The sequence below is a fragment of the Xiphophorus hellerii genome, chromosome 2 (genome assembly GCF_003331165.1).
Source record: "Xiphophorus hellerii strain 12219 chromosome 2, Xiphophorus_hellerii-4.1, whole genome shotgun sequence".
NCBI classification, from domain to species: Eukaryota; Metazoa; Chordata; class Actinopteri; order Cyprinodontiformes; family Poeciliidae; genus Xiphophorus; species Xiphophorus hellerii.
Window position 1 is genome coordinate 15,790,974 of NC_045673.1, and position 19,983 is coordinate 15,810,956.

Sequence of the window (19,983 nt, forward strand, 5' to 3'; positions counted from 1 at the left end):
TTAGATTAGGATTTTATAAAATTGGAATCGTTTAGATCACATTATGTTCATGACTTGGAGCAGTCTAGTCAAAGTCCAGACATAAATCATTTTGAGAGCTCCTACTTAAAAACAGATGATTTTATTGTAAAATCATGTCTTCTTTTCAGTTGACAATTCTTCATGTCTGAGTGTTAAAGTAATACATAAAATCCCCGTAAAATATTTTGAGCTTTGTCACTATACTTTGGTAATATATAGAGAATTTGAAGCAGTTTGAATGCTTTACTAAGATCCTTCATGTTTCAGATTCAATAACACCTGAAAGTACCTGACCTCAAACAATATAAAAATTACATAAAATATGAGCGGTTATACTCTCGAATCCTGCATGCAATGTTTTTCTCTTGAGATGTTTATTGCAGGCTGAGCTGGGATGATTTGCTCCCTCAAAATGTATAATGAACGATGAGAAATATCGCTTCATCCCCCCCCCCGTGAAACAGGAATGTTTTGAGAAGAGTTCTCAGAAAACTTTTTAGCAATTTTGCTTCCTTTGTAAAATGTGGTTTGCATGGCTCCTATTGTTAGAACTCACACATGAATCCACAAGCTGTTCAGAAATGTATAAGTTTGAACATTCTGATTGAATAGTACCCAATTAAAATGGCAAAAATAGAATTGCCTTAAACGGCATAAACACGATAAAGTTAATTGAAAAGTGTTTAGAAAAACTCGCAGGTATAATCTTACGAAGGTGGATCACCGTGCTACAGATGTAATTGGAAAATATTGATGACTGACGAGTAAAATTCCAGGAGAGTTGCCTTTCATGGAGCAGCAGGTAGCAGGGCTCTGCCACCCTCACTGCACTGTTCAATTAGAGCATATGATTAGTGTAGACTGTCTCAAGTGAAATTGAATCTATCAGCCTGGTTCAGATTACCACAGGTCCCTGCAATCCAGCTATCACTTTGTCTCTGTCGCACTAATATAACACTGACTGAATGAATGATTTCTGCTTAAGGCGACGCTTGATTGAAGCTGATTGCATTTTGCAGAGGTTTATTATATTTCCATAATTTATCATCATGAGGCTGGAGTTTGTGTTTGCGAGGCTGCATGCAGGTGGTTGTGAAAGAAGGGAGAAAAAAGCAGCTGGAGTTCTGCAACCAATGTCATGTTTATCCATTTTTCTTTTCTTTCTTGCAGGGTGCCGGAGCCAAGAGCGAACCCTATGGACCCACGTGATCTTGAGGACAATGATTCTGGACCATCCATGGACCACGCCCCGTGATGTGAGCGGACCAGACTCCCCGTGCGTCTACCTGTCCTTGACGATTTGCTTCAGCCTGACATCAGCCCAGTTGAGCCGTCAGGCCGGCCCCTTCTCTGTCAGTCATTTCCACCCACCACTCCCCGCCTCCCCTCCCTTCCCTGGCAGTGACCTTGAGAGGAGGCTGCAGTGACAAATATGGATGGCCACAGCTATTCCACACGCAAACTTTTTTCCTGATTTTTCACTTGCTACAAACTTTCTTTAATTGAAGCACTGAAGTTATGTGCAATCAATTACCATCAGGCTCAATTTTCACAGCCAACCAGATCTGTGGCTCACTGGTGAGCCTGGCTGATTCAGAGAGGAGTTTGGGCAGGCAGCTGTGAAAAACAGCTGTTGAGCTCAACAGATGTTAGAAAAACAGAAGTACGTGATGCAGTGAGTTACACTCCTCATTTATTTGGAATATAATTATGGTTCTGCCGTTCAGCCTTATATCTTCAAGAGATTTTATTAAGTCTAGTGGTGCACTGATTGGGCTTTGACTGGCCGATGCCAATATACAGTTTACTTTGAGGTCTGGCCTTCTGGTTCCAATTTTGACCATTACTGATTTTTTTTTTCCTTTTAGGAACTATATGCCATAGAAAAGAGAACAGACTTAAAAATGAGCTGCTCTTTCCGAATTTAAGGAATTCCATGATACATGTTAGTGGGGACAGATATTTACATTCACTGTTTAAAAACTACATTTTCCTTTCTTAATGATTAACAAAATTATTTGTATTTGCTAAATAACAAGCGATATAATTTCTTAGAGATTTTTTATTGCTATTTTAAAACAAATCGTTTTAAAATTTGGTAGAAATATTCATGACTTGGGTCAAATGTGTTGGGTGTTCTTTCCTTCAGTAATTTGCTGCCCCATTTTTCCAGATAACTGGTGTAACAGTCAGATTTGAAGGCCTTTTGCACACACCTTTTCCATCACAATTTTTTAATGGTATGGAGTTCAGCACTTTGTCGTGACCACTTCCAAAACACTTTGTCCTTAGTCCAGTTTGTAACTAATTTGCCAGTATGATTAGGATTCTTGTCCATTTGAAAGACCCATTTGAGCCCAAGCTTTAGCTTCTTGGACGATGTGTGGAGATGTTGATTTAGTATTTCCATCTCATGGTCTTTCTCCCCTCTTATGCTGTGAAATGTACCACTCCCCTCTGCAGTTCTCACTCAACAGCAACTAGAAGATACATTTCTCCATGCATAATATCATACAACAAAGCAGCACATTTGAGATGTTGCCTTAAAATACATCCACATGTTTGCCTCTGTGTAATTCAAATGTTGTGAATTATCCGGAAGCTTACATAGCCTTTATATCATCATCTGGGGTTTCCTAAGTGCTTGAAAGGCCTTTATACCTTTGTGTATGTAAACTACAGAACTTGAAGAGATTAACAAAAAACAAAAAAAAGTAAGTCTCTAGATATTCTGGGATTTAAGAATTTGATGTTTTCTACAGTGTATATAAATATTTTTTCTTCAGCTGTAACCATCAAAGTATGTGTCCCTTAGAGGCATGGGCTGGTTTCCATTATCAAATTATACCAAGGTTATAAAAAGTTGTGGTTTCAAACTGCTAACATTTTCCAGCACACCATTCAAACTGTTTCAAGTGTTTTTGTTTTGATGCAAGACAAAGTGCGACAGGAACTGGAGCACTGCCCCTACCTGCTGCTGTTCAGCTGGCTGAAAAGAGGCTCTGTCTCCGTTTTCTTTCTTACAAAACAGATGAATTTGGCCCATTTAGCTTCAAACTCTGGGAAGCTAAATGAGCACCAATAACCCCTGTTATTAAGCTAAGCTCAGTTAAGAGTTGGAATAATTCTCACTGACTTACAGTTAATGAACAAAATTATTCGGTGAGAATTTAGATGATAAAAAGATGTTTTGTTAAAAATTATTTTGTGAATACAACAAAGCCATGATGTTTGTGTTCAAGTTTATCATAACATGAGGATTTCAGCCCAGGCCATGTACAACTCTTATCTTTCATCTGAATTTTAACTGAAACACAAAAGTAATCCATGTTCATGCTGTTTGTTCACCGTTGTAGTCCACAACTTTCACCGTTGTAGTCCACAACGGTGAAAGTTCTTAGTTATTATTAATTTAATTAACTGACACAAAGGAGTTTTGATCTCTGGCCAGTTTTACGTTCTTCTGTGTACTAGGATGGTATTTTGATTGAAAAAGGGGAAAACAAAGCAAAAAAATGGTGTTTTGTTCTGTGCCATACTGTGGCCTTCACTTCTACATTTGCTGTTTAAAAAAGTTTTTAGATTTGCTCACACTTCCTCTTGTTTTTCTTGGATGACTTGTCAAAATCAAGGTGTATTCTGACACATATTGATTGGTTGCTGATTAGTTAAATGTTGCTGAATCTTCAAAAGAAGCTACTATTTAGCTGTGCAAAAACAGCCTTTCTGCATTTACCAGCTCCATGTGTACTATAAGGTAAAGGCTCATTACTCTCGACCCGTCAGCAGCGTATGACGGATTGCCGTCCAAAGATGCGAATGCACTTTCTACCTTGACCTGCTGAGTCGCAGCTGTCACTCATGACGCATTGCCACAGTTTTGTGTTCATATCAGCAATTTGTTGGGGTTTTTTTTGTTGTATTTTTATTGTGATTTATTCTGTTGCCTTAAAATCTGAACTGAAATGCTGTCATTGATGATATTTGCGATGGGTTTCAAAATGCTTTTTTCATTACAGTAGTGCTGCTCAGAAATGTACTGAAGCTGCGTACCTACTTAAGGGATTTGTTAATGTGTCAACAGCCGATTGGAAAAAAAAAAACAAAAAACAGCAAAATATTATTCTGTATTCTTATTGTGACAGCAGGGAGGAGTCTGACTGTTTATTTCTGTTGTAATTTGTCTGTTTTGGTTATAATCTATAAATAAACAGTCTGCTTCTTAAGGCTGGAGGTATGTTTCCATTTTAAGAAATTTTATTGTATTTATTTGACTCATGCAAAACTCGGGGAAACAGCTGAAAAGCATCTGTCAACCAGTCAACCGAGTCTGTGGTATCAGCGAAAAAACCCTTGCAGCCATGTAAGGTTTTTCTATGATTGATGGAGACAGGAAGAGTGATGAAGTGGCTTAAAGAAGAATTCAGGATGGGGAGAATTTCAAGTTCTTTCTTCATTAAAATTCAAAGCAGCAGCACATCCAGATAGGACTGGGAATAGGAGGTTTAGGAGCGGGGGAAGGCAGAGCCCTGAGCGATCTTTGGGGTTTCTCCTCCTCTCTCTGCCCAGAGAGACTGGTGTATTTAACCAAATCCTTGCCTCCAAACAAGCCCAAAAAAATGCTGATCAACTCCTGAACTCAATCTGAAACCATTTGTGTCTTTGCTGTTCATTTTCTTCATCTCATCTCTTGACAGACGCACCATCTGGTATGCATTAGTGCCACACCTGCTCTCTACCTGAGCCGTTTCATCATCTCTGCCAATAATTGAGAAAACGGCCCTAATACATTGATTCACAGATACTTGCTTAGCCACCACTGCTTGCTACCCTGTTGGAAATTGACAATTTTACATTTTCTTATGAGATTAACTCTTGATCTTAGGTGCTCATAGGCTAGCACCCTGATGACTCTACTCTGGTGCATTTAAATTCACCTTGTGAGAATTTCTGTTGCAGTTGTCTGTTTGTGGCCATAGCCAGTTACAGCAATGTGCAAAAGTACTTCCCTCCTCTAAAGATTTCTTCCTCTCGTGCTTTAATGTTTCAGATCCTCAAATATCTTTCATATCAGACAAAGATAACCTTTCCCACTATTCATTTTGCAGTCTTCTCACAGGGGCTTAATGGCAGTTGTTGCTCCTAAAGGTGGCATGCCCTGTTATTAGATTTACTAGGTTATTTTCTCATCAGTCCTGGTGGGTTTATTTCACTGAATGAATATGAAAAAACACATATCGAGTGTTTCCCAGCGTTATAGTTTTCTAATAGTAAAATTTATTTGACGATATGAATTTTTGCGATGTTTCAAGAAAGTAACATCTGTAAGGGGAGGAATACTTTGTCGCAGTATGCTCCGAGCACAGGTGCCTTCAAAAAGAGAATAATGATCCACTCTTTACATTCATTTCTTATGATCAAAGCAATAATAAGAAACCTGAAAGGGGGACAATGTGCATCTTGTCAGTGGAGGAAATGGAGAGAAGAAGATTGTCTGATCTCATTTAGGCAGCGAGACCACAGGGTTGCTTTTCGCCCCCCCCACTCCACACCCAATTACACCTGCTCTTCCAGGTCCACATCACTGAGCATGTTCACACAGAGACACAAGGATGTGCAAATAAACAAAAGCACTGCCTTAAGACCCTCTGCTCTCCTGATGGGGCCAAAAAGGACTATTTGTGTATTTGTATTGACATAAATTAATTGCTTCATGGCTTGTGAGACTGAATTAGCTACGTGACAAGCGTGCTAGTGGTGATGCAGCTTGATTGGTGCCTCTAATGGAGCCTGTTTCTCTGGCATCCTTTTAAGAAGCCGGTCGGAGTCTGCGGCTTCAAGGTAATGAAGCAGATTAACAAAAATCCTGTTATGACGCACCTTAATGATTCTGTTTATTGGAATGGAAGAGATGGTGAAAATTCTGATTTCTTTACCCCAAAAACACAGTTTCAGACCGATGTGTGTGCATTGCATGTTCTGCATGCGCTTAAAAATATGTATTCATGCGTAAAAAAACAAACAAAAAACAGCTATTATGCAGTGAGCCACACCTACACTATCTGTTTTCTCCACGTTCTTGTATCACTGAAGAAAATATTGCTGGGCTTACAGTTAATGTGCTTTCTTATTTTATTTTTCCCCTTCCTCTCTTCACATTCACACAAACATGCACAAGATCAATAAAAAAGTCATTAGTGTTTGAATTTAAGCTCAGATTTTGAAGTCATTCACTGTAGAGCTGTAGTAAAAGCAACCGCTGACGGTCACTCTGAAATACCTGACTTAATTTATTTTGACCAATGAAAAATTGTGTTTTTAAGTGTACGTTTTTCCTCCCCTGTTTTAAGATGTTTTAACCAAAATGTACTCTGCATTTTAGCTCCATAACAAAGGAAATGTGGCCACAGAAAGAGGAACATATCAGACTTGCACTATTCAAAAATTTAAAGAAAATAAAAATCAAGATATCAGCATACTTCCCGAGGCAGTTCGCCAATAAATCTACAATCATTCACTTCTACAGTTGTAATTAGTATGCATTCCTTGTTTCAGTTTTATGATTTTAGTTTTTGGAACATAATGGACATTTGGGTGCTAAGTGTTAAAAATAGGACGTATGACCCACTGTCAAAACTGATTCTCGCCACACATCTCAAATTTGTATTAAGCATGTCTCCCTTTCTACTCTCTTATGCACTTCTTTGTTTTCTATCAAAATCTAAATTTAATTCACTTCAGTTTATTTAGATAAATAAACTGACAAAAACTTCATCCATGTTTTTATCTGCAAACTTAAATCAAGTAAAAAACGGTGTAAAAACAAGTTTCACATTTTAAGTGTTTGAGCTTCCCTTCCATCATTATAGAGTACTTTACGGTAACTAAAAAGGTCTAAAATTATCTTATGACGGCTTATGACCTTATTGACAAAACCTGTGGAACTGAAAGATGGTCTCACTGAAAGATGTGCTACTGTTTTTTCTTCTCTCTTTTCAATTTCAGGCATACGCAGCACATCTGTGAAATATTAACAGAGATGGATTTTTTTTTTTTTTTTTTTCCGGTCGTTGAATTTGTGACTCATATGAGTTCCTGCTATAGCAGGATGGAGAGGATGGAGATTGTAGACCGTCCCAGACTGACTGACAGTAGGTATCTGTCAAAAGTGGCAGCTACAGACAGCTCTCTGGCAACTCGGCCTCATGAACAATGACTGGGTGGAGACGAGACAGGCCATGGAATCCATCTCTGCTTTAGACAGCCCCCATCGCTCTTTGATACTCAATTCAGCAGAGGTACCTTAAGGCTCCTCTCTCCATCCCCGATGTGGTCCTTTTCGGCATCCCACTTACGTGAGTAGAGAGAATTATATAGGATGAAATGAGGGGGTGAGACTAAAAGGATACAGAGATCAAAAGACCAATAGATGAGTCAGTTTCCAGCAACGTTTAAAATAGGAAAAAGGATGTGGTCACATTTCTAAGAAATAGCCAAATAACTCGCAGGGCTGATGAGTTGAATTTAGATAATTTGGGATAACATGGGTTTACACAGTTATAAGTTTAAAATGGAAAATCTAATATCTGATCTGCTAATATGACAAAATTGTGTAAAATATATATATATATTTTCCCAGTCGTTTACCATAGCAGTTTAGCCTTTCGCTGTACTTCAAGAGGTTTTTAGCATCCTGCTTTGAAAATAATGCTGGTGAAGAAATAAAACTGGCCATTCCAAGTCAATAAGAGATGTTGATCCAGATGCCCTGGCTGCAGTTTCAAGAGAAACCTGGGTGCTACGTTTTCATCGCCTGATAATCAAACGCGCCTCTGAATAAAATGAACATTCCACACAGATAACAGTTCGTGTTTTCCCTGTGAGAGCTGTAACACATTACGCTCCCTGTGTCACAGCTGTGATGAATAATCCTCGCAACAAGATGAGTGCAGAATGTAGAGTGGGAGGAAAATGATCGCATTTGCAGGCTCACTTTACAAAATGTCAACACACAAAGGATCTTTAAAACTGGAATGCATTATGTTTAAATTGTAGTGTGAAAGTGGTATATGGGCTCAGAAATGTGGCTTTAAAATCTTAAAGCATTTAGTGCACCAAAGCCTGTCAACCTGGTGTGATGTTTTCCTTTCCCCCTTCGATCCTTCGTCATTCCTCTCATTATTCATGCTGTGTACACAGCCTGCCCCTTGCTGGTTGCCCAGGCTTCTCCAGAGCTTGTTAATTGCGTCAGTGACACAGGTCTGTGTGTGAAGTAGTAGTAGTAATTGCTCTAGACTGGCCTGAGGGGAGGAAGGTGTGGCAGTCTGGCCTGAAGGTCTCCCCTTTGCCAGTGTGATTAGATACATGTCTCCACGTTTGATGAGACGGGTGGCATTAACAATTTTATGGGGATAGATTTTACCATCCAACTCGTGCTGCTCTTTTAATTGGGTTTGTTAGATGGCTGTGTGGAACACATCGAAGCAGCTCAGGCTAAATTATCTTGTGCATTTCCAGTTGATGCTTCATAAACACTGTGAAAAGCAAGTAACATTGCATGGAAGCATCAATGTAGTCATGAACACAATGATTTATTTTCCAGCAGTTGCATGTGCTAAACAGTTAATGTACGATGAATATTGCAATATGTTTGTCCCTGTTTACAGGGCTGTGAAAAATATTTGCTCCGCTAAGGCCAACCCACAGCACTTGCATCTGACGCTCCGATCCAACTTTTACGTGACGTACGGTTCCACCTCAACAGTCCGTACAGTAGTGAAAAAAGTGGGTATGCACTATATGTGATGCTTAGTGGTGCTGCAATAGAGAGGTCACCAAAACAATGGTGGAGAAATGAATCCTAGCTTAGAACACGGTGGGGTGCTTTTTTTTTTTTTTTTTATTGTGTTATCACAGGAAACTAAAGCTGGGACAGAAAATAAATGAGGGGCAAGGATGTGTAGGGATGAAAAACGCTTTTGAAAGTGATTGATGGACAGTAGTTAAGTCATGTCAGTCTATCAAGAGGAGGCCTGTAAATTTTCAGGTTGGCTTAAGTTACTAGTAAAATGACCGGTCTCTGTGTGCTGTAGTTAATTTGTCCACATGCACCTCAGAAAATATAGAGCTGGTCCCCTGTGTCCGTCTACAGACCACCAGACTCACAGGAGTGAGTTTTCACGCAGAAGTATTTACTAGAAATCCTGCAAGTATTAACACAAGCCAGCTGCTCAAACAAGCTCAGACAAGATTACGGTTTTACTCTTTAATTTTTTCTGTACCTTTGAGCCCCAACCATGGGTACACTTTTGTGAGTAAAAGATTTTTGTTTGTATTTTTCCCCAAAACCGGATGCATTTAATGTTGTCACAACGTTTCATTCAATTTTCCGTTGGGTCAGATGCCGAATCAGATCTGGTGTTTCTTCGCATTTAAAGATTTATTATTTATTGGGATTTTTTTTTCCTTTCCAGGCATACTTAATGGTTTTGACAATCAAACATTGTCAGGTTCCATAAACAGATAGAACAGATAGAGATTTTTCAAGTGAGTATTTAATTTCTTAAGGGTTTCTAAACCTAACTCTGCCTATGTGAAAAAGTAATTACCTTATTTTGTTGTTTCAGATTAATGCACGACTTAAAGACTTGTAGAATCAAGAAATCACTTAAACAGCTGCTAAATGACATATCATATGCTAGAAGATAAAAAAAAAATAAACAAATTATATTATGCCCTGATCTACAATAAAAAGTTAACAGATGAGGAAAAATGACATCACAGTCAGAAGCTTCTTAAAAAGTAATATAGGCTCTACAACAACTCTTTGGATGGCATGACCTCCAATGCTCAAAAACCCTCAGATGTGGTGGAATTAAAACAATTAAGCAAAGAATAATGGTCTGAAATTTCTCCACTGTAAAACAATGCAAACAGGCCCAAGTTTGGAAGGCGTTACATATCAGTTTAGGTAATTTTTCCCCACAAATCATGACAGAAATCATAATTTGAAATTTACTCAGGATATTTTTTGCTTGATATTAAAATTTGTTTTAGGATCTGAAACATTTAGGTGTAAAAACACAGAAAAAATAGGGCATCTTTAAGAGGAGAAATACATTTTCACATCTCTGTATGTTTTATCAGAACTAAATATAATAAATAAAGTATACAGTCATTTACTTGGAAACAAAACCTCTTTCTTTGTACACAGTCACAATTCAATAATTATCAAAGTATAATCCCATACAGCAGCAGCAGGCAGCATTGTTAATCTGCTTTATTCAACCGTGATTCATTCTTACAAAACTCACAGCTCTGCTTAATAGTGGATTATTACACACCACAAAAGCTGCAGAATTGCAATTTACTCTGCTAGTATATCACCTTCCATACTGAATTGCACAACTGGTATTAAAAGTGTTAAAATAACTTCTATGCTTTTACAATAGCATGCAGTGCCTTTGAACAATTTTTGTATTCCTTCAGCTATTTTTCTCATTAGAATCTACAATCTTAAATGTATTTCATTTGAATTGTATGTAATAATTCCACAAAAAAGTTGTTTGCAACTCTGTAATAGAAGTAAAAGGAATTTTCCTTTAGGAATAAATGTTATAAAATCAGGCTGGTCACTTGCCTTCGGTGAGTCTGTACTCTATGGAAGCACTGCTTTCCTGCAAGCAGAGCTGCAAGTCGTTCGGGTATGCAACTACCAATTTGGCACATAGAAACTGAAATCTTGACACATTTTTCTTCACTAAACAGCTCAAGCTGAAAGTGTCCATGAAGATTGAATGTTAGGGGTGCCGGTGCCACTGATTATGATTTGGAGAGGGTAATGTATTTAATATTATATACAATGTGAAATGATAATGGATGGATGGATGGATGGGTGGATGGATGGATGGAACACTGGGTTTAGTCAAATTTTGTATTTATTATACAATATAACAGTACAGATAGAAGCTCAACACTGACAGAATAATAGATCCACCCAAAACAGCAGAGTATTTATGTATTCTGATCCACAGTGCAACTCATTTACATATACAGTATAAGTAGAGCAGCTTGACAACTGACTATATTGAGTTGGCCGTCATATTACCCCAGGGTCTCAGCGTTATCTGTTCAATTTATTTGTTTCTCTTTACTCTGATGCAACTAGATTAAATGCTGAATTTGTAGACCCACATGCATGCAAATAGCAGAGCTAAATGCCAGCTGCTGCGAAAATAGCTTTCTCTGAAATTGGGCCCTAGAATCAGTGCCTTCCATTCATCGCGACATCCTTGAAAAGACAGGATACTTTACAGAGGTAATGAGCCTAGATAAATCAAGGGTAGTATTTGGTGAGGAGAAAAGGAATATCTGAGGATTTTTTTTTTTTGTATGTCAAAAATGAGGCAGTTTGATTTATTGTTCAAGAAAGGATGGTTCTTTAAAATATGCAAACTTAGTCTTAAATTCAGTGCAAGGATTAAATTAAATGCAGCGTATTTGTGTCTGTTTTGGGGTGGCAAAACACCTTTCACTGACTCGATTTCAGCTAAATTTCACATCCCTTTAAAACAGGAGAAATACAGAAGAATCCTAAGAGAAAATCTGAACTGCTAGTGGAGCCAGAGAACTTTAATATGATCAAAGTTTCATCAAAAAGCTGAGAAAAGTGACGTAGTGATAGGAAGTTTTTATTTTTTCACTATTGTTAAGAGCTTGTAAGGACTAACTAATCTTCTGAAGCATGGATATAAAAGAGGGTTTCCCACAATTGTGGCTTTAAAAAAAAGTGTTCTCGTCAGTAGGCAGTTGGTTATTGTTCGTAGAGATTTAGTGAGAAGTCACTTGTACAAAAAGGTGTAGTAATTGTCTAGGCTTTTTATGATTATGGCAGTAGAAATGCCATCTATAATCACAAAAACAAATCAGTTCCCTTGTTTGGTCAAGGCATGAATTTTTATTTTTTTTTTCTGCAGATGGCAATGTGATTATAGACAAAGAACAACAAAAGCTTGTATTGAGACAAGAGCCCAATTGGCCCAGGATCACATGGACTTCAGGAGTATTGTGCAATAGTGTCCCATGTCATTTCACTGTTCCTAATTTTTTATACTTTACGAGCACAAGCTGCGGTGTATTTTATTGGGATATGTGTGACAGACCAACACAAGATAATTATGAAGTAGAATAAAAATGAAGCATGACTTTCAGTACGTTTGTCATCTGCAGTATATTGAAATGTTTTAAATAGTATCAATTGGTCTAAAAATGCACAGAGAAATAAGTAAACAAATATCAGCATCAGTAAAAATGAGCACTGTCGAAGGGATGTTTTCCATTTAGTTCTTCTGTGATAATCTGTATCATTGTCTGTCCTTGTATTTCCCTCCCTCTCAGTGTTTCTTCTGCTGACTCCCCATGGTGACTTCTTAATCAAGATGACAAGCAGCTTGAAACCACATCCTAATTGGATCCCCGAATGGTAAGATGTGAACTGAACATGCAGACATTCATGTATGCTGAACCAGCCTCAATAAAAGATGTTACCTGAATTTCATAACAATATATTTTTTTAAATGGACTGCTAAATTTGAATGGTTGTCTAGAATTGTATATATAGCGCGATCTTTAACCCTGTGGAGTCATGGGTCTAAATGGCCGTTGTGGTCTAATTTTGAATCTACCCTCATATTTTCACCATAAAAACTATTTACCTTACCTTGTTTGGTATCATTATTTTCAGAACATCCTAAACCCTGTGATTTTCCAGTGTTTGTTTCGGTTTGACAAAATTTATTATCGCATTGGCGCAAAATTGTATATATAGTGTGATCTTTAACTTCTACGTTGCACTTCTTGCATTTAAATTTGCATTTCAGTGTAGTTGCATGTGATATAAAAAAAAACCCTAGACACTTACAGATGTGCAGATCTGTCAATGACCTCTACATCAAAGGAGGAAACACTTCTCTTTCTATTTTGTAGGTTCATGCTTGTTTTCCACTTTGTGTGCAAAAAAGTCAAAGAAAATGGGAAAAAAGGTAAAGTTCACATAAATCACTTAGAAACAGAGGCTTTTATATCTATGAAAGTTGTAAAATTAGTCACATTTACAGTTTATACCACAATGGAATACATTTATTCAGATGGCTCTTCTCCAACAGTTTCATTCAGAGAATGTTCTTAAATTTTTAGAAAGTCTCAACACTTGCCACAGAGACTGAGGCCCCCTTTTTTGGCAGTGCAGAGTGAAAATCTTGGATTTTTTTTTATTAGGCCTTCTTAACTGGAGCAGCAAATTGGCAGAATATATATTTCCATCACTTGCTTTGTGGTTTTGCTTCTCCTTTATGAAGCATAGCGTATGCAGTCTCAAGGGGAGATATGTTCCTGCAGGAAGAGACAGAACTACTTTACAGGTGGAAAGAAACATAATAAATAATGTTTCAACTGAGAAGCATTTTGAAAAAGAGAGCAAAATCGGTAAACAAGCCATTTGGCAGATTCTGCACCTGCTGGTGAAAACTACTGGAGATAGGAAATATCTTTCAATGTATACATAGAGCTCAGTATGCAACTAGCAAACATCCAACTGGGAATTATGTAAATATAACTTAAAGGGCTGGAGGCAATTTTGCGGGAGGTAAAGGGGTAGAAACATTATCTCAAACTCTAATAGTTGTACATTTTCATTTGCCGCCTAGGAATGTGAATTATGACAGAACTGACACTGTGGAGATGGAACAAAGGGAAATTAAATGTGGTACAAACTGAATTCCAGTATCTGATGCAGGGAGGCAACTTAAAAGTGAAAAAGTTGAGAAAGCTCTCAGACGATATTCAGTATTAAATTCTGCATGATACACACAGAAGCAGAAAGGGATTAAAGGTATTTATGCTTTTGTCTCATGTCCACAAGAGCCTGAAAGCCCATCGTTCTTCGATCTCATTGTCTCTCCAAAAGTGACTAACATCCATTAGTGGCGGCAGGCCGGGTATTGAGATGAATGTGTTCCAATTTTCACCGCCCCTCTGAGTGCCCTGCTAAATCTTGCAGCATAGTGGGACTGTGAAGTGAGAGCTGTCGCTGTCCCAATCCAATGACTGCCTAAATGTCTCTCAGCCTAAATCTATACGCTGTGGGTTGAAAACTTAAAAAAGCAACCTTTGAATGTGCTAGTGCGGCTCCTTAAAAATAGGTACATAGACAAGGTTTATTCTTTATTCTTTAGTCCTCCTCTCACTTGTGCACAGTTACATAAGTCCATCTCCAACATGTAAGCACTTCAAATGTGTCCTCTCTCTGCCATCACAATGGGCTTTATAGCAAACAACTGTGTAAAAATATGGCAAGAGTCTTTTTTTTTTATCTCCAGACGCTGAGATCCCAACACAATAGCACAGAGGAAAGTGAATAACAATTTCTATTTATCAGCGATGCACTGGAGTCACAGTTCACTATATACAGAACCCTTTCCTTGTGAAAGCTTTTTGTTTATCTCAGCAGGGATACAAAAAAGCTCCTCATTTATCCTATTGGAAATTTCAAAGGAAATTAATAAAAAATTTGCCTGAAGTTATGATATATTATTGTACGTCCTGCTGGAAGGTGGCAGCTTGCTGCCGCAATTTACATTTTTTTTTTCAGACATTCCTTTATTGACTTTCTCATATTTTCTTTCTAGGTTTTGGTGCTGTGCATCCTGAAGGACTTTTGTTGTTACCGTTTTACTTTCGTCATCTTGTTATAATTTGTAACCATAGCAATGAGACAGGTGTGTCACAAGAATGAGCAGCTGATTGACATCTCTAGAGCTCAAGTAATACTCCAAATGCGACCCTTAATCCCTGAGGAGTTAACCACGAGATGTCACAGATGTAGAGCAGGGTCAAAGCAAAGAGAGAGAAAGAGGAAGTTTAAAAATGAGATCTCCCCCTCTTGCTTTGTTTAGTTCTATTTAACTTAAAAAAGGAACAAAACACAATACATTATTTTACCAGTTTGTGAAAGCTGCATGCGACACATACACTGAATGCCTTTTATATGTATTGGTTTACTGGCAGTGCTTCACTCCTTTTTTGAGGATTATGAATAATCATAGTTCGTCCAACTCCACAGTCATATATCTTCCCTTCAAACACTGGTGGGAAATTCCCAACAGCCTGTACACATATCTGTATTAGCTACAGGGCGACTTCAGGAATACTCCAAAGGGCACGGAAATGTGCAAGCAGGATTTGTTAAGGAGCTTTCTTTTAGACTGTTACTAAAATAGTTTATGCACTTTGTGGGTAAGCTCCAGGATTCAAGTCTGTACATAAGTCAAATTGCTTTTCAAGAATTTTTTACCCCTGAAAAAAATTATGTGTGAAAGTCAAGTTAAGACACCTTGGGGTTTTTTTGTTTGTTTTTTTTTCTCTCTATTCTCTGTTGGGTGGCATTCTGACAGAATGCTTGGAATGTTGAAGTTATTATTTTTGTTTTTGTGTAAAGGTTTCGTGTTGTTGAACCTGCAATAAGGTGGATGATTAAGGAATTCCCTCCAAGTGAAGTCATTAGTTTGTGATATGTGTGTACGCCATAAATCTTGCTTTCAAGAAGTTCAAATCAAAGTAGGAGAGGTTAGTGAACTTCAAAATGAAAGCATTACAAAGCCAAACCGAAGTAAACCTCCTGTCAGACAATGCAAGTGTTCTTCACTTACATTGAAGAACACTTACGTATTCTTCAACGTCTCCTTTAGGTATTGTAGAGGAGATGCTCTCCAGCACCATCACTGTTTGTATTTAAATGCCGCAGCAAAATTTGGATTTTGCTCAGGCCCTGCTATGAGATTCACAATGAATTAAATTCACTTTATATATATATGCTGCCTTAAAACACTAATGAACTTTCTCACATTTTGTCACATTAAAACCTCAGACTTAATTTTATTATCTTGGAATTGTGTGATAGACTAACACAAAATATAGAGAGCAAACAAATTTAGAAATTAGCTCATCATCATTATTATTATTATTATTATTATTTGTCAACAAGTGTGTAATTTAATCTCAGAATAAATGAACAGGTATTGCACAGCTATGAACTACCAAGACATGGCCGTACATATAAACTGACATGAGCAGAGGGAGAATTAGCAGGTAACTCTGAAGAGGAGTTGCAGAGATGAAAGGACAACTGTTAGTGATTCACTTCACAAATTTGAATCTTTATGGAACTGTGACCAAAAGGAAAGTGTGCCACAGCTGACAGGGAAAACAGCAGATGGAAAAGAAGGTGCTCTTGTTTGATGGGAGCGAAATGGAAGGTTTCAGGTTACATGCAAAGTGCTGTGTGTGATAGAAGGCTAACACTGCACAACACACTGAACACACTATGCCGACGGAGAAATACGGTTCCGGCATCGCCTTGCTGTGGGAATATTTTTCTTCGGTAGGGAGAGAGAAGCAGGTCAGAGCTGATGGGAAACTGGATTGAACTAAACACTGGGCAGTCCTGGAGGAAAACCCAGAGGTTCCAAGGTTCTTGATACTGGTGGGAGATTCGCTTTTCAACAGTAAACATACAAATAGAGATACATGTTATTGAGGAGTCCATTTAAGGTTGCAGTATGTAACTTTAATTTAAAAAAAAAAAAAAAGTTTTTTACCTTGTTAAAACTATCACTATGTTCTGACAGTATAGTATGAGACACATAATCTGTGAAAAAATTGAGCTCCTTTGCCTTCTCCCAGTGCTCCTAGTGCTGATTGAAATATGTTGTTTGCTCAGAAACAACCAGTAAAAACCAGAAGGATGGTCTTAGTACCGTCAATCATGCTGATGTACGAGCTCAAACCTTTCCCACAGATTATTTGTCTTGTACTGTCACGACATTGTGACAGTTTCGACAAATATAAAAAAACCCAAAGAGAATGAATGGTTAAACATTAATACTAAGACTAAAATTTACAAAATCATCAGGTAAAACAGCAGTCTAAAAACAAAGTACTATGTTGGGAAAATATGGACCTTACAGATCTGAAAAAAGCTGCAGCTTGGGCAACAAGATCTAAATATGGAAGAAAAAAGGTGGGGTTTTTTTTTGTTTTTTGTGAAAAAAGTTAGTGTAGGCAAGTTAAAACTGGGAAATATTCCCAATGACCACTCTCACAGCAGGCCTTTTTTATTATTATTCTGATTTGTCAAACAGAAACTAGCGCCATCTGTTGGAGGCTTCTGTCCTCTCTCAGTGGATCAGCTCCGCCTTACATAGAGCGTGCTCTTGTGCGAAGAACTGCGTCGATACATGTCAACAAAGTCCCACTGCCCTGCAGCAATGACTCTAATGAGAGCACGCCCATGGCAACACAAGAGAACAAAGCGATTTGTTTGTGTCTAGTGCTGTTTGTGAGTGTATTTTGCCAATAAATTAATCAGTGTTTGGAGAAAGAAGCTGATATTTGAATGTGAACATTTCCCACAGTGCTCTTGGGCTGGGACCCCGCAGCAGGCATTGAGCTGGTAATTCTTCACCCTGTGATCAAAGGCTCAGTTCTCAGCAAGCTCCCCTACCGCCGTTGCTCGGTTCGCTTTGGCCTCCCTTCATTCCCTGCTCCTCACTGCTCCAATCACAGTCAAGAGCAACCAGGCATGAGCTATAACCCTGTGGCGGTGTTGCTTATTAAGGTCTTGCTTGGTAACCCCCTCACCGTGCTGAGTTGCACCCCCTTCTAACCCAATTTCCTCTTCACACGGTCAATCTGCGTGCTCTAACTGCACCCAGACAAACAACCACTGATTTAACTTCTTGCTTTTGTTGAAAACTTTATGCAGCTGATTCAGTGTTTGCTATTTTCCTCCTTGTTTAACTCTCCATCATTCGCTCATCCCACTATTGACAGAATCTCTTAGCAGCACTCCTAACGTTTCAGTTCAGCTATGATATTTCACACACCCTTTCCTCCCAGCTCTTTTTGAAGTTGTCTATATTTGCTAATTTTGTTGCTGAAAGTGATGTGAACCGATGCTTTTAGCTGCTGTCCACCATAGCCTCTCTCCTAATACACAGTTCAATAGCTCAAACTTGTCACTTTCTCGCAAGCGTTTTACATACCCATTTTTACTCCTCATATGTTTCAACAACACACAGCACTATTCTCAAGGTTATTCTCAGCTTCACTCCTCTACAAATCTGGGTCTTTTTTTATCTAAAACTATCAAAGAGCCTAGAGCATTCTGATGGAAAATGCAGAACAGGGTACTGTCATGACAGGGAAGGAAGAAAAAAGTGGCCCATATTTGGCCCATAAAAAACACCTGAGACAGTTGGTGGCTGCCTAAATGAACGTAGCCTGTGAGTATGAGTAGGTCTAGCCAAAATGATTGCTATAAAACAGGCCAAGCCAGCTGGGAGCGATGGTGCCTCTTTTCACCTTGGCCTGTCTCCATTACATGACCTTCCAGACCTAACACTTCCATATATCTGGCTTTCTCCACCTCCTTGCTGATTTTCTGAAATATTCCAATTCCTTATTTTTCTTTATCTTTTATTAGATTTTGTATGCATATTTTTTTCATGGCTACCATAGCTTTTGTGCTCAGGAGAGTTTGAGAGTTGTTGTTTTTTTTTGTATTGAATGCAATTTTAATTTAACTGCATTCAAAATATTCATACCTTTACCATTTAGTCACATAGCAACAATAAATGTTCATCTATTTTCTTGAGCTTGTCTGTTACAAATAAACACAAAGTAGGGCAAATTGTAAAAAAGTGGAGGAAGAGGATACATGATTGTCAAAAATGCTTACAAAGAAAAATCTGAATGGTGTGGCATGCATTTGTGTTGAGCTACCATTCACTGAACTTCCAGCTTTGCACATCTAGAGACAGAAATGATTTGAAATGATGTTCAATTTTGACCAGATTACACTGTAAAAGCTTCAGATTATCAATTTTCTAAAGGGAGCAGTTTGACTTGTGTCTCGTTCCCTCTCTCTCTCTCTCTGTCTCTCTTTCAATTGACCATTTTGCTACTTCTCACATTATTCTCTCTTTTTCCAACAAGTCAGATTTAAGTGGATGGGCAAGTCTTGGAAGGTTTCCAAAAGGTAGTTCTCCCTTTCTCATGTGTGACTTTTCATGTGACATTGCCAAGAGGTCCAAAGAATCATCCAACAAAGCTTGTATGTTTCCTCTTTATCATTTAATCTAGCAGCTGCAAATATGTGAGTCAGTAACTCAACTGGGTCAGAGTGATGCTTTGTGAAGTAGGTTTATGTTTGCGGTGGAACTTACCTCTTTACTTGTTTTGCAAAGATCATATCAGGATTTTATTAAACAAAGAAAAATACTCTAGGGTCCGAAGCATTGCCTGTAAAACATTGGAAATTTGTTTGCATTCTTAGCTGTACTTGACAACCACGTTCCGTAAAGGCCATCATTGCGCCTAAATTTAAGCTCCCAGAGGACACTTAGAGTCTGACAAGCTGCCTCTGGTGTATCTTTTTTCTCTAATCAACCATCATTTAAACTGATCTAACAATGATTGGATCATCTAAAGTGACGTGACAAGTTGCACGACAATCATTTTAGCTTATGTTTCTTTTTCTAAAGGGCAAAATTTAAAGAATGAAACCTTGATGGCGAATCAGTTAAGGCTTTTCTAATTACCCACATGCCTGACAGAAGATTGGCCATTGCTTGAGACTTTTCAAGACCTTTTTATGTTTTTGTCTGCCTGTTGTGTGGAGAACAGATGAAATCGCGGATGACTGGAGTCTGTTGAACATTAACTAACTCCAGCTTGTTCTGGATTCAAGCTACAAGATTGAAGTTTGAAGTACTATATTGTTAAGTTTCTTGTATCCAGCAAAAGAGATGTATGCATCTTTACATTTGAAGGATTATGTATTATTCATTCAATTGCAAGAACCATTAACTTAATGATTTTCTGCTGTATTGGTTTAATGAGCAATCA

The 19,983-nt window shown here is 38.1% G+C and overlaps 1 protein-coding gene across 1 annotated transcript in view; it reads left to right on the forward strand.

Moving 5' to 3' along the window:
• The window catches only part of trim44 (tripartite motif containing 44), a 47,626-nt gene extending 43,379 nt beyond the window's left edge, over positions 1-4,247 (forward strand). Inside the window, 1 exon segment of the mRNA XM_032588556.1 lies at positions 1,192-4,247. Coding sequence (XP_032444447.1) covers positions 1,192-1,276 — 85 coding nt within the window. The 3' untranslated portion in view covers positions 1,277-4,247.
• Positions 4,248-19,983: the final 15,736 nt, after the last annotated feature.